Below are 15,288 nucleotides of genomic sequence, written 5' to 3' on the forward strand. Positions count from 1 at the left end.
AGCAACCAGTGTCCTTTCAGGTCTTCATTTAAATGTAAAGCCACTCCTCATTTTAGATTTATTAACAAGTCTTTTTCATCTCCTATTCCAAAGGCCTACCTGGCAAGACAGGTGCTTGAAGAATCCTCAAGATACTAATCTGAGGCTCTTCTGCAGCACACAGTGTCTGTGTTTTACATAGAGATTCGGAACACAAGAGAAGCTGTCAGTTTTATCTGGATAGAAGCAACAGTTGGTGAAGCACAAATCAAGTTCTGTCCTAGTTAGAGAAATGATGTGAGCTGCTTTGCAGGTGACGGTTCTTCTTGTGGCTGCATTGCTGGAACAACGAGACATCCCTACAAATGTTTTCCGACAGGTCCCCCTGGTTGTTTTGTCAGCTGCCCTTGGACTAACACAGGCCAGGAAGCCTGTTGGTGCTGCAGTGAGACAAGCCAGGTCCAAGTTCTCACTCAGGAGTAACTAATACTCTGTTACATGAGATGCTAATAATTCTAATAATACCTATAACAATAGTAGTATCTAACTTTTATTGAGTGATCTGTGCCAGGGAGTGAGCTAGGTACTTCTTATAAATTATCTTACAGAAATTTCACCCCAACCCTGTGAAGTAACCACTATGATAATCTTCACTTTGTAGATAGGGCAACCGAGGCAGAGAGAGGTTGTGTAAACTCGCCAAATGTCACAAAGCTTGGAAGCAGCAGTGCCGAGATTTAAAAGCAGGCAGTCTCATTTCAGAACCTATGCTCTCAACTACCATGCTGCTCTTGGTCCCTCTCCAAAATGGGCGAATCATTCCAGCCACTTCCACGAGGAAAGTGAAAACCAAGGTTCAGATAGGTTAAGCAAACTGCCCAAGTTTACACAGTCAGCAAGTGATACAGCCAGGGTCTGAAGTGAGATCTTTTGATTCTACATTGTCTGTTCGAGCCCAGGGCCTATATAGCATAGTTGGCTGAAAGCATGGCCTTTGAAATCCCAAGTCTTGGTTGTATCCCAGCTATGTCATATACTGGCTGTGTGACCCAGGCAAGTTGCAAACTTCTCTGAGTTTTAGTTTCCTTGTCTGGAAAATAGAGAAAATCATACTCATCCCACAGAATTGTGGTGAGGGTCCAGAGAAATGATACACGTAATGGGCCTGGCCCAAGGCCAGGCACATAGCAAAAATTCAAAAAGCCAAATATTAAGATGAGAAAATTACAGCATACAGGTTGAAAGTGTGAGCTCGAAAGAGAAAAAAATTAGAAAGCATTAGCTCAAGAGCTTGAGTGCCTGCGGCTGGGTGGATCATAGCCCTAACATTTACCATGCAACAGTGGGCAAGCTACTGAAGCTCATGGGGGCTCAGTGTCCTCATCTGTCAATTGCAAATAATAACTTATGATTGTTAGGAGATTTCAGTGAGGAAACACAAGCAACATGCTCAGAACAGAAAGGGGCACGTGGACAGCATACAATCCAAACTAACTGCTCTTTATGAATGATAAACAACGGCCAAATGTGATTTTTACTACTCTATATCGCACCTTTTTGGTAAACATGTTTTAAAAACAATTAAATGCTATACAATAAAGCATTTAATTGTTTATTTTAACAATTGGCAGTACAAGCTTCAGGGTCTGCCCTAAAACTAGCGTTGCCCCTTTCGACATCATCTCATGTAACCTGCACAACAGCCCCCATTGTGTTCTGCCAACAGATTTCTCCAGAAAAGAAAAGACCCGGTATTCAAATGGAGACTAACAAGGACCTGAAAACTGTACTAGGAAGAATTGGTGAATAAAGCACTGTAAACTCATCCTCAGTGGCTGTCTTTCTGAATTGGCGCCTTTGGAGACAAAAATATACATTTTCTCTCTGAAGAGATCCCACAGTTGTGTGAGGGTCCTCCCTGGATTCCCAGCTCAGGCCAGAGCAGCCAAGTAGCACTCCCAGGAGAGGAGGAGATGGCCCATGGGCAAGGCTCTGGCTTCCACAGTCTCTGTGGGGGGTAAGTGCTGACTCCAGTGTCTCTACTTTCTCATGAAAATACCTGTAAATGTATCTGTAATTGAAAGGTCACTGGTGGCACAAGTTTCTCAAGATACTTTCCAACTAAGAAATGGAACATCAGCTGGGCGTGGTGGCTCACACCTGTAATCCCAGCCTGTTGGGAGGCTGAGGCAGGAAGATCATTTGAGGCCAGGAGTTTATGACAGCTTGGGCAACATATTAGACCCCATCTCTACACACACACAAAATGAAAAAGTAGCCAGGTGCAGTGGGAAACAACTGTAGTTCCGGCTGCTCGGGAAGCTGAGGTGGAAGGATCACTTGAGCCCAGGAGTTCAAGGCTGCAGTGAGCTATGATTGTGCCAGTGCACTCCAGCTTGGGGGACAGAGTGAGACTCCCATCTCTAAACAAACAAACAAACAAACAAACAAGCAAACTAAACATCAAATGAATCTGTCAGGATTACCAACCAGACATGACAGCCCTAGGCAGATAATAGCAAAAGAAAAATTCTTTTCCACCCTCTGTTTCTGCCTCCCGCTCTGCTGGTGAGGTGATGCAATTCTTATCTGGAACCTGATAGGATGTAGAAAATAATTACAAATGAAAAGGTTATTCATAATTTTTAAATGAGTTAATTAGTAAACCCAGTCAGACTCACTCATTACAGTAATTAATAATTGATTATACTTGAAATTAAACACAATTTTTCATCAAAAATCTAATTAAATATCTGTGCTTTTTGCCTGTTGATTAGATCGGCTGGTCTGCTGGAAAAGGGTCTTTGTTAGGGATATTTGTGCTTGGCTGAGACAATTAATTTGATTTTTAATAATTGATGGTTCCTTCCAAGTTAGTCATCACAGCCTGTAATTATGGCCAAGCAACAAGATGCTCATGCCTTGTCCTCAGCAGCTGCAGGAGACCAAACAATAAGGCTGCTACCCCCTAGCTTGTGAAGCAAGGTTGGGATGGTCCACACACCTGCAACGTGTTCACCTGCGTTAGCTTACAGCAAGCTCACAAGCATCCTTCTGAGGTGTGGGTTGTGCCTATTTTCTAGATGAGCAAATCAGAACTCAGAAAGAGAAATGACTTTCCCAAGGGTGAAAAGCTGCTGTGTGGTGAAGCAGGGCCTGGAATCCAGGGCTGTTGCGGTGGGTCTAAGCTCTTCCCCAACATCTTGCTGATTCTCCAGGAAACAAAGGGAATGCCACAGGCTTGCCTCTCTGGCTTGATCACCGTATATGAGCCCCAGCGTCCAGTCCAAGCATTTCTACAGAGACAGAATATTATCTGTGTAGAAATATCTGTGTTATTCTTGGCAAGGACACACTATCAGTGAACTGACCATTCCTGGCTTGAGACACAAAATCTTCAAAATTGACCTTCGATCCACCTCCTCTTCTCCACCTACGTTGTCAGTGTTGTAACTGAAGCCATCAGCTTTTCCTGACTAGTTGACTGCAATAGTTTCCCAACAGGTATGCTTCTACTCTCTCCTTCCTCTACCCTTACCTTTCTAAAATAAAAATCTGTGTCCTACCACTGCTTAAAACTGTTCAGTGGCTCCCCAGTTGCCCACCCAATAAGGTCCTCAACTTGTCCTCCAAGCTGATCTTCATAATCTGACGACACACTTCTGTATTAGCTCCAACAGTACACCCCACACTCCTCAAATGCTTCAAACACAGAAAACATCTTTGCTACCACATCATCCTCTTTCAAGTCTTTGAAAGCTCCCTTGCTTTGAAATGCCCTTTCTGTATGTCTACTTCTGGCTAACGCCTACTTTAAAATGCAGCTCAAACATCACCTTTCCCAGGAAGCCTTCCCTACTCCTTTTGGCTGGGGTTGGGTATTCTCACAGCCCCTGAGCTCTGTATAAATCAATCACTGTTTCAGATTTGCCTGCTTACATAGCTATCTCTTCTTTTAAGCTACGAATACCTCAAGGGTAGTGACCATATAGTTAACCCTAGCACTTAGCATAGAGCCTGGCTCAAAGCAGGTACTCCATATGGTTTGCTGAATGAAAAACAAAATTCACAAAATTGTGGATTTGAAAGCTGTCAATGTTGGAAGGAAAATTAAAGGTTACCCAGTGAAAACCCTCAGGCAGTGCTTGAATCTTATTCTAAGTGGTCCCTGAGCTCTATCTGTATCCTTCCTGTGACAGGGAGCTCACTACTTCCCACAGTTGCCCCTATCTTTAGATAGCTGAAGACTGATCATGTATTCTTATTAACTGGGAGAGAAAGAAGCCCATGAGATGGAAAACAGGAGAGAGTTTGATTAATCATGTAAACATTTACACTTTCTCACTGAATTAGGCTATATGATATAAACCTTAAGACTTCAACACAAAACAAATTGATGTGTATATGTAGCAAACTACTCAAATTATGACTTATGCCTGCTTGTCCAGAAGTATACTCACTTAGGAAAAATAATAATGTCAGCCAAAACCAAGAGCTGTGCCAGTGGTTGGTGGTGACATAGTATTGGTGGTGCCAGAAGAAACCTTCATGCCAAGTAATGGTACTGGAACCATACAACCCTCACTGGTAACCCACTCCATATCAATGATGCACCTCACAGAGCCTAGGTAGACCTTGACCTCTCCCAGTTTGGCTGTTTCATTTATACAATGACCCAGAGCAGGGATGGCAAATACTTGACATGTTATCAATATTCTCCATTTCTGTGACGATAACAGACATCACTAATCAATCACAGATAGTCTCTTACATTGAGCCTAAATATAGCCCCAGTATCTTTCTCAACACAGCATTCTAGGCAGCAGCAACTAAACAATCAGACAGAAGAAGAGATGACATATGCATGCCACCCTGGCCTTGGAGCCATGAAATTCTCTAAGCCAATATTCACCAGGGGAAAAGAGACCTGGCATGCTAGAGGAGGCTTATTGTAGCTTGAGATATTGAAGGGGACCTCCCTTTGCAGGACTATCATCTTCTTGATTACTTACTTTTATAAAATTCAAGAATCTTTAGTGGAACTGACCTTACAGCTTATGCCACTCAAAGCCCATCCATGCTTGAACCACTTCTCTATCTCTTGAACATGTGATGGCCCATGTTGTATTAATCATTCTTAGTGACAGCTGTTACTACGTCTCAAGACAGCCCCTGTTCAGCCACAATGACTTCGCTTGTTACCAAGTTCTTTTTCACAGTGGGCAGCACTCTTTTTTTGTCCTCTGCCAATTAGTTATATTTCTATGTACTGGGCTTGTGCTGAAAAAGTCCCCTTTGCTTGCAGAATTATCTTAGAATTCCTTAGCATGGGTTTAAGGCCTTCTCAAGCTGGCCCAACCTACCTTAAGACTTTGAATTACAGACTTAGAAGGTTGGAAAGGACCTCAAGGGTTAAGCCAACCTCCCTTCCAATGCCTTTACCAAGAGGCTGATTTATACAGAGGCAGCAGACCCCTGCACAACACCCACAGGTCTCTTTGGATTAATATCTTTCCTGGGAAAAGACCAAAGCAAGGGGTCAGAAGTAGGAAGCCAGACTGTGTTACAAATTCATCAGAAGACTGCATGGTGGGAGTCATCTGCTGTATCAAGGCAGAAGTTGGGAGGAGCTCCTTATGTCTGTGTTCGCACCCGGGGTCAGGTGAGCACTGCTCCATGTCAGCCAGCATTCTCTCCTCTTTGTGCTGGCTGGGACCTTCTGCTTCTCAGTCAGAATTTCCCTGGGTTCCTGACCATGGTTTAACTCAGGACATCTACCTTCATACATGCTTTCCTGCCAGTTTCCCTCCAACCCCACAGTGCTCCATCTCCTTTCTGCTCCTCACTGCAGCCACACAGTCCCAACAGGAGAGGCTACCTGCTGTTCAGCCTCTCCAACTTGTCATTCAGTTGTATGTACTCAATCCATGACACTTATGCCATAGATCCCCATCTCAAAGGCTAGTCTTACTGAGTGCTCACGCCTTAATACCAGGCACCCAACACACAAAAGGACAGATGCCCAGCTTCCTTCCTGATATAAGTGCAGAAGGATGCAGAGGAAGGAGAGGAGGGCCCCGAAGAGCTGACCCTGCAGTGTCGGGGTGCAGACTGTCCAGAACTCCAGGGCTGCTTGCCTCACACTGCTTGCTTTGCCTGCCATGCTAGTAAGGAGGCTTCAGTGCCCACACGTGTCTTGGTTGCTGCCCTCTGGGCCAAAGGGGAGCAAGGGAAGCTGGGGTGAAGAGGTGCTTACCCACAAAGTATGCCAGCAGGATGACCAGCGTGGCTGAGATGACGATGGCGCTCAGGGCTGCGCACTTCCAGTTACAGTACTTGGAGGGCTTCTTGAGGTTAAAGGCCGGCCGGGCGAAGGTGCTGCGGGGCAGGGGTCGGGGCGGAGGGGAATACACTGTGCTGGACGTCAGTGGGTACCCTGGTGATGTGGTGCAGAAGAGCGGGGAGGTGCCTCCAGGCTTGAAGAGGAAGTGCCTGCAGATGGAGAGCAGCAAGAGGGTGTCAGGAGCTGCCCACAGACCAGGCACCCAGACAAACCTGGAGGCCAGAGGTGGCAGTAGAAGAAGCATGCAGAGGAGCCTGGATAGAGAGTCACCACAGAGACCTGGGAAAGGACAGGAACAAGGAGAGCCACGGACTAGACCACGGAACAGGGCACACAGAGACATGTTTCCACTGAACAGGGATGGGACAGCCCTACCCATGGGAAAACCCACCCAAGGCAAGGTAGAAGGTGTTACCAACTCAACAGAAGGCTGGCACTGAGATCCTTTTCCTGGGAACGGATGGGGCTGGGATGCTGTTTCTTGGCGAATAAACTTCCTATTCTCTAAAATTATTATAGTAACTTGGAAAGTATCTAAAATCCTGTTCTGTCCCCTGGAGATAATGAGACTTAAAACTGTTCTTCTCCCTCCAATGCTTCTGTTGCCGGTCTATCTCAACTGAGGATTGGAATACCCTTCTTTTTAAAGGGGGTTTTATTGGTGTTGAAGCCAAGAAACCATTATTAAGTTATGCCATGGCCAGGAGTCCCCTAGTGGCTGTCACATGGCCAATGGTAGCAAATGCCTTGAAAGCACTCTGCCCAGAAGCCAGACTGCTGCCTCCCAAGCCCAAGGTGAAAGCTGTGTTGGGGGACAGAGAGGCAACTGCACCCTACAGCCTAGTCATGAGGTCAGCGGGGTATGGTCAAAGCACATGGTTGTGACCAAACTAGGTGTCAGGAGCTCCTCCACAGCTTGGCTTTAACCATGGCCACGGGAGGACTTGCACACAGCCTGGGAAATGGAGTGCACTGGTTGCCTGTATCCCCCAGAAGTCTTAGGGCAAACCCACCCCTGTTGGGGTACAAGGTGCCTCAGGCTACAGAATACATGCTCAGGGCCAGAGTTCAAACAACACAGGGACTGTGCTGCATTAAAAATGCTATGTGAGATGGTTTTGGAATGGCAAAGGCAGCCAATGAGATGCCAAGAGCTGCATATTAACAAGACTGCTGTTAATATGCTGGGGGATAGGGTATTCCAAGGATAAACTGTTGCAAGTTGAACATGGACTTGGGGATGAGCATGCCACATGGATCACCTCCCCCAGGAGATCCCAGGGAAAGGTCTCAGGGTCTGCATGCAAGTGCAGGAGCCACAAGGAGAGCACACAGAGAGAGGAGAATGGGGATGTCACCTACCCGTCACCGTAAGCCCCATCGTGGCGGGAGGCGCCGAGAATGTCCATCTCAATGAGGTTGTCCTGCAATGTCCCTAGGAATGGCTGCTTGCCTAGGTTTCTACGCACACATGGAGACATGAATGAAGCAATGAGTCATGCATTGATGAAGGGGGATAGTAGAGAAACACACAAAGTGGCTGTTTGGTGCAGCTGTGTGCATGAGACCAGCGGGACATGGTTTCCAGGCAATGGGTCAGTGTGCAAGCCACATGTGCAAGGGGTCCACCTGGCACAGAGCATCCAGAGGGAATGTTGTCTATACAAACCCAAGGTCTGGCAGTTGTGTGCATCATATCACAGTTCTCACTGAAGAGGACTGACATGTGTCTGGTACTGAGCTAGGTATGCTACATCCAGCCTCTCAAATCTTCAAAATGGCCATGCGAGGAAGGCAATGTAATCCTCATTCTACAGGTGAGGAAACTGAGATGTGGAGAGGTAATGGGTCTTGCCAAGGTCAGCTAGCAAAGTTCAAAGAAGGAATTAGAGCTCAGGTTCCAAAGCCTGTGCTCTATCTCTACTTGATACTGCCTACATCTGCTTAAACAGTGAATGGCTAGAGACACTCATTTGGCTAGTCCAAAGAAAAAAAAGTCAGCATTTTTGGCCATTGTCTTCTAAAGCCACAGTTCTCCAACTTTCTGGAGAGCTAAGCATTGCTGAGGCCCATCCCTAGAGATTCAGTCAGCAGGTCGGGTGGGGCCTGAGGATCTGTATTTCTCCCAGGCCCCCAGGTTAATGCTGACCATGGTCAGAGGATCATGGTCCTCTAGCTGTGCGGGGACCTGGGTGATGACTGGTTAGCAAAGATGGAGCTCCACCGAAGACAAAGGAGGATGCTCTCTGTTCCCCAAGTGCACAGCATTTTGTGACTTTACCTATTTCTAACCCAGAATGAAGATAGACATACTTGCCCTTTTTGGTCTCAACCAGGTCTGCTGAGTGACATGATTCACTTGAGTAGGCTGGAGCCTGTCTCCTGATCATTTCGGGACTGCTGTCACCTCACTTTCAGACTCTGTGGTGAATCATTTGTAACAATCCAGTGGTGGCTTCAGCCTGTTTCATGCACCCAAGAAAGGGACGGACTGCAGAAAACTAACTTTGGACCCAGCCCTGCCAAGGACCTTCTTTCTGACTTTGACCAGGTCTTAGAGCCAGTATTCCCAAATTCAAGACCCTTTTATGCCACTCTCTTGCTGTGCAACTTTAGGTATAGCCCTTAACCTTTCTTTATCTTACTTCCTTCATGTAAAAAGGGATTACAATACTAAACTCACAAAGTTGTTATATGCATCAGCTGAGATAATGGTGGAAGAAGTATTAAGGGCTATACAAATACTATAGGAGTACTAATGCTAAATATAATAGTTACTACCTACCCTATATCTACCACATATTATTTATTGTTCCAGAAGCTCTGCAATTATCTAATTTAAATCTTATTCCTCACAATAACCCTATGAAGTCAGCACTTTCATCTCTATTTTGTAGATTGGCAAAGCAAAGCTTGTAGAAGCAACTTTTCTAAGATCATATCATAAACAAGTGGAGAGCCGAGTTGGAGCCTGGGGTTATCTGACCCCAGAACTCAGTCCCTCTCCACTTTATAACCCTGTCTCACTCTGCACAGCTTTGTGGCTACTGCCCCTGGTCAGCCTCAAAGACCAAAACGAGGAGGCGCTGTAAGTACTATCTGGAAATCCCCTTTCGTTAACATCCCTTGGGACAGTGGAAGCACATGGCAACACTATTTGCAGGTGGAGTGCTGAGTACAGCAGTGGTGGTGGGGACCTCCTCTTTTGGTGAGTTGTGAAGCACTGAACACAAGCCCCTCAAGTCTTCCCCAGTGCCTGGGAGGAGCTTTAGGGGTGTGGAAGTCCCTCAGAGTGGCTCCATTTCCATCTCCAGGCTGAGAGCCCTGCTGATGGGAGGCCTGGTGGCCCCGTGGGAGGCATACAGGCCCTGAGGCCAGACAGATCTAGGTTCAGGTCCCATAACCATCATTCACTGCCCCTGGGCAGGTGACCCAGTCTCTCTAAGTATCCATAGAAGGGGATAATTGTTCATTTTACAAAACCCTAAGCGTAATTTGGATCATATCACTTCTCTGCTCTCAAACCTCCAATGGCTTCATAAGCATTTTAGAATAAACCATAGTCCTTGCCAGGGCCCACAAGCTCCTGTAAGATCTGGCCTTTAGTTCTTCTCAAACCTCATTTTCTGTGCTACAGGTACACTGGTCTCCTTGCTGTTTCTTAAACAAGCTAAACCTTGGCTTTCCTCTGCCTCCCTCAACTGTCTCTATGAATCAGAACCCTCCTGAAAATATCTTCATGGAATATAACCTCCCTCCTCCCCTCATCAACTATTACCTTCTTACCCTAACTAAAATAGCTCCCAGCCTACTCTTCCCAATCATTCCCTGGCCCCTTGTACTGATTTTTCATCACAGGACTTCACACACACACACACTCCTCTCTCTCTCTCTTTCTGAAGAAAAATAAAGCAATGACAGTGCAAGGGGCCAGGAAGTGATTAGGAAGCGATAAACACACACACATATATCCAATATATATATGCTTATCTGATTATTGTGCTTTTCCTAATGCATTTTAAGTTCCACAGGGCAGAAATCTTATCTGTCTTGTTCACTGCTATGTGCCCAGAGTCTAGAGGAATATCTGGTACATGGTAGCAGGCACTCAATAAATGTGTGCTGAATACTGCTGAATTCAGGATACACAAAGGGAAGCATGCCGGCATACAGCAGGCACACAGTCAGTGCTTCATTGAAGATGGCAGCAGATGGCATTCTATGATTGTTTCCTCCATTCCTGCATTTCAGGAGGGAACTGTCCACTCTCTCTACAGCATGAGCAGGTCCAAGGAAGAGCTCCTGCCGCCCCCCGGGACCTGAGGCTGGCTACATGGCATGCTCCCTAGAAGACCTGGGAGTCTGGCTTGAGTCAGAAGGCTCAGACCCCGTTTTAAGATATAGAGTCAAATCTATACCTTAAAACCATCAGAAATAAACAAAGAAATACATTCACAGAGCCGGGTACAGTGGCTCACACCTGTAATCCTAGCACTTTGGGAGGCCAAGATGGGTGGATCATGAGGTCAGGAGATCGAGACTATCATGGCTAACACGGTGAAACCCCATCTCAACTAAATTTACACAAAATTAGCTGGGAGCGGTGGTGGGTGCCTGTAGTCCCAGTTACTTGGGAGGCTGAGGCAGGAGAATGTCATGAACCAGGGAGGTGGAGGTTGCAGTGAGCTGAGATCGTGCCACTGCACTCCAGCCTGGGCAACAGAGGGAGACTCTGCCTCAAAAAAAAAAAAAAAAAAAAAAATATATATATATATATATATATATATATATATATATATATATTCACAGAAAAGAAATACATTCACAGAAAAAGACATAAAGGATAAAGATCAAAATGTTAACAGTAGGGATTTTCAAGTGACTGGAAAAACAGTGATTCTTATTTTAACTTTTATAATTTAAAAAGAAACAGTTATTTTTAAAAAGAGAGAGACTGGATAATTATCTTCTAAAAGTATGGATCTGTTAGGAGAGGGGAAGAGGTGATGCAACAGAGTAAAGGATTTCTAGAGAAAGAGGGTACACCAGTCTCCTGAAAGAGCTTCCACACTCATGCTAATGTGCATATTAATTATTTAGATCCCTCTGGAATTTGGGGAGACATGAGAACTTGCTGAAAATGTTGGCTACTGGCCAGGTGCAGTGGCTTACACTTGTAATCCCAGCACTTTGAGAGGCTGAGGCAGGTGGATGGCTGGAGTGCAGAAGTTCGAGATCAGCCTGCGCAGCATGGCAAAATCCCACCTCTAGAAAAAAATTCAAAAACTAGCCAGGCATGGTGCCATGTGCCTGTAGTACCAGCTACTGGGGAGGCTGAGGTGGGAGGATCACCTGAGCCCAGGGAGGTTGAGGCTGCCATAAGCCGTAACTGTGCCTCTGCACTCCAGCCTGGGCCAATGAGACTCGGCCTTAAAAAAAAAACAAAAGAAAAAGAAAGCTCTGGCTATTCAGAATGCTACTACTGCCTTGAAATAGTCTTGTTCTGTACTTTTAAACTTAGTTCTAGGTCAAATTGATGAGGAAACTAAGGCCCAGAGAGACATGTGCCCTGCCCCCATACCCATACCAAAGCAAGTCAGTGGCAGAGCTGAAACTAAAACCTAGGTGCCCTGACTTCCAGTTAAAGGAACTTCCCCCAAATCTCCTATCCATCCACTCCCCAAGACTCTCAGCATCTAGTTCTTCTGAGAAACAAATACCCACCTTTCCTGATGGGGACCCTAAGCTGCAGAGCCCACTTTGGGTCATAGTCCTGCAGGGTCTCCTGCTCACGATTGCTGAGAACTCAAGTATGGGCACCTGATTCACTTGACCCTCACACTGGTGGCTGCTTTTACCTCATTTTACATATATGGAAACTAAGGCCCAGAAAGGTTAAGTGCCCAGCATACAGCAAAGATAAGGTGAAGAGGGGATTTAAACCAGATCTCTCTGGTCTCACAGCCCTGAGCTGCCTCTCAGGAAAGAGGTTCCTGAGTACTTGGAGAGGAACCTTCAGCTAAGTGGTGTGCTGTTCTTAAGGAGGAGATGGACTGGTTCCCTCTAAGCATGTGGTGAGGTCTTGGAGTAGCCCCTGAACTGCCTGTAGGAGGGGCTCCCAGTCCCTCCTGACTTAAGGCAGGCTGAGCTCACCTCTCAAGGGCAGAACAAAGGGCTTTTGGGAAGGAAGTAGCCAGGAAGCTGCAGAGGCCAGTAGTTCCTCAGGACTGCCCTGTTCAACAGTTCACCCTCTCACAGTAAGCCCGCTGTCCTGGGCCATGTTTCCACGCACAAAGCCCTGGGACAGACATAATTGCATCTGATTCTCACAACAACCTACTGGGGCAGGACAGGCAGGGATCACACTCCATATTCTGTAGCTGAGACCTCAAGGTGTGCAGGGGGTTAGTGACTCAGCCAAGATCACACAGAGTTAGTGAAGGGGCTGGCAGTTGAACAAATGAATGGCAAAACAATGAACCAAGCACCAGGTCTTCCAAGCCATGGTCATCCTTCTAAAAGGCCAATCCCATAATGGCACCTCCTGATTTAAAAGATGTTGCTAGCTATTCACCCTCATGTCGACCACTCCAGCCTCCAGGCCCACAGGGAAAAGTACAACCTCCTTTTCGTGTAGCCCAAGATCCTCCATTTACTCTCATCCTAAGAGACTCCCTGTGCTCCCACTTGTCCCAGCTACTTGCCATCTCTCCAAAATGCCAAGCTCTCTCCTGGCTCTGTGCCTATCTCTCAGCTAAGAATTCCTTTCTCCCCTGCAAACTCCTACTAATTTATGCCTGGAGAAGCTACTTTGAACAATCAGGAAGATGGCGCTGAATAGTGGTTAGGTGTGTGGGCCCTGGAGGCGGCCAGCCTGGGCATTGGCCCTGGTCCTGCCACTTACCGGCTGTGGGACCTGAGGCAAGTTATTTAACTTGTCTGTGCTTCAGATTCTTCATCTCTAAAATGGGGATGAGACTATGACTACCTACATGCGCAGAAGAGTGAAGACAGCAGCCCTGACTGCTATCTTTTGCAAGGCCTTCTTATAACAGTAGCTCTGGACTGGCATCTGGGAACTCAGGTTTCAGGAGAGTTGCCACCATTAACTGACGAGAGTGGCTGGCTCACTGTGCCTCAACAATTACGATGAATAACTGCTTTTCTTTGGGGAGTCTAGAGTCCAGGTACTTGCCAGGCAGGCGGTGTCAACATGAGCAACCCCCAGTAAAAAACCCCTGGAGCTGAGGCTTTAATAAGCCTCCCTGATTGGCAACATTTCACACGTTGTCACAACCTGTAGCTGGGGGAATGAAGTGCGTCCTGTGTGACTCCATTGAGAGAGGGCCCCGGAACCTTGTGCCTGGTTTGCCCCAGACTCTACCCTAGGCTTCTTTTCCCTTTGCTGATTCTGCTTTGCTGCCTTTCACTGTGATAAACCAGGGCTGTGAGTATGACACCTATACTCAACTACGTGTTGAGTCTTGTGAGTCCCACTAGCAAATCATCAAACCTGGGGGCGGGGGCCTGGGGATCCCCAACACCCACCTTATGGAATAGCTGTGAAGATTGAAGTTAACATGTGCCAAGAACTTAGAACAGCACCTGGCTGTTCCCAGTAAGGGCTCTCTCTACTGCTGCTTCCAAGCAGAGGGAATCATGCCCTCCTCTCTGCTCAGAGGACTCCCTCTGTCACAACATCAGTCATGGTACTTGTCCTCATTTATTTATGGGTCTGTCTCCCTCACAAGACTGCGAGCTTCTTAATAACAGTTGGCTGTGTCTTCTGCATGTATGTGACTGAATCACTGAATGACAAGGAAGACTTTATATCCCAATTCTTTGCAATGCTCTGGGGCTGATCTGGCCTGCCAGAAAGCACTGTGTGTGCCATTCTGGGAACAACACTAGGGCTGGTCTGGACACCACCAGGGGGCCCCATTCCTGAAGGTGGGCAGGGCTGTTCCCCAAATTCAGTGTGACCACAAAATGGGCCCCAGGCTTCCCTACCAGGCTTGAGATGAGATGAGTGAGCTGGAGCCAAGGTCTGGCAGCCTTCTGCTCTGACTTCCCCTCACCCGACAGGAGCCTGATGGGTTATTAATCAGACAGTCCCTGTGAAATCAATTAAGAGTCTGATGCTGCAGAGTGCAAAAGAAGTAGATCAGAGTTTGGGGGACCCTAAACATATGGCTCCCTCCAGAATGGATCACAGATGCACCTGTAGAAGCTTACCGCAACATCTTACCCCAGCTCAAAGGGAGCACAGGTAGGCCCAGGCTCCTCACTGGGGGAGTCAGTTAACCTTGGATACTGCCAGAAGTATGGTGGGTGCAGAGAAAGGAGCACATCTACCAAAGCCCTCTCTCTTCTTCATCCTTCTGCTAGCCTTTCTTTTCCTGCCAGCATGAAATCTATATCCCTCTTGGTCATTCTACCAGCCGTTATAGTATTTACTCAGCCATTAATTCTAGACTCTCGATACAGACTGAGTTTGACAATCAGGGAAGGGCCCGTGACTATTTCTCTGGTATCAAGAGGCTCCCATTCTGGTGGGGCCTGGCAAAAGCTGTTTAGGACAACTATCTCAACCAGGCCCTGCTCTGTTGGGCTGCTAGGCCTCTGCTCAGACTGTGCCCTCTCAGGCCCTCCTTTCCTCCCTTCCTCTGCCTGGGAGACTGCTTGTTCTCGGTCATGCTGTACCAGGTCTACCAGGAAGCCTTCCTTTCTCCCCACTCAAGTCTCAGTTAAGTATATGTATTCATTCATTTATTTCACCTGTGTTAATAATTACTAAGCAGCTACCATGTTGTGGCAAGCCCTGTGTTGTGCGCTGGGGATTTCAGGGCAATTAAAAGTAGCATATTCCCTGTGCTTTTCTCTGTCATAGCACTTATTCTAAGAGTCTGTTATCTGAAATGTCTTACCTGGTAGACACATAGTAGACACTCAGTGAATATTTATTG

General features: G+C 46.7%; 1 protein-coding gene across 24 annotated transcripts in view; it reads right to left on the minus strand.

The window, feature by feature from the left end:
* Nucleotides 1-15,288, minus strand: part of LOC105468948 (teneurin transmembrane protein 4) — a 3,228,145-nt gene that overhangs the window by 234,642 nt on the left and 2,978,215 nt on the right. For 22 of the 24 annotated variants that reach the window (XM_071075888.1, XM_071075903.1, XM_071075900.1 and 19 more), the window contains 2 exons: nucleotides 7,685-7,783; nucleotides 6,236-6,471 (listed from right to left, as the gene is read on the minus strand). In XM_071075888.1, coding sequence (XP_070931989.1) covers nucleotides 6,236-6,471; nucleotides 7,685-7,783 — 335 coding nt within the window. The remainder of the gene's footprint in view (nucleotides 1-6,235; nucleotides 6,472-7,684; nucleotides 7,784-15,288) is intronic. The other 2 variants (XM_071075902.1, XM_071075906.1) reach the window with 1 other exon arrangement.

The sequence above is a fragment of the Macaca nemestrina genome, chromosome 12, assembly GCF_043159975.1.
Source record: "Macaca nemestrina isolate mMacNem1 chromosome 12, mMacNem.hap1, whole genome shotgun sequence".
Lineage (NCBI taxonomy): Eukaryota > Metazoa > Chordata > Mammalia > Primates > Cercopithecidae > Macaca > Macaca nemestrina.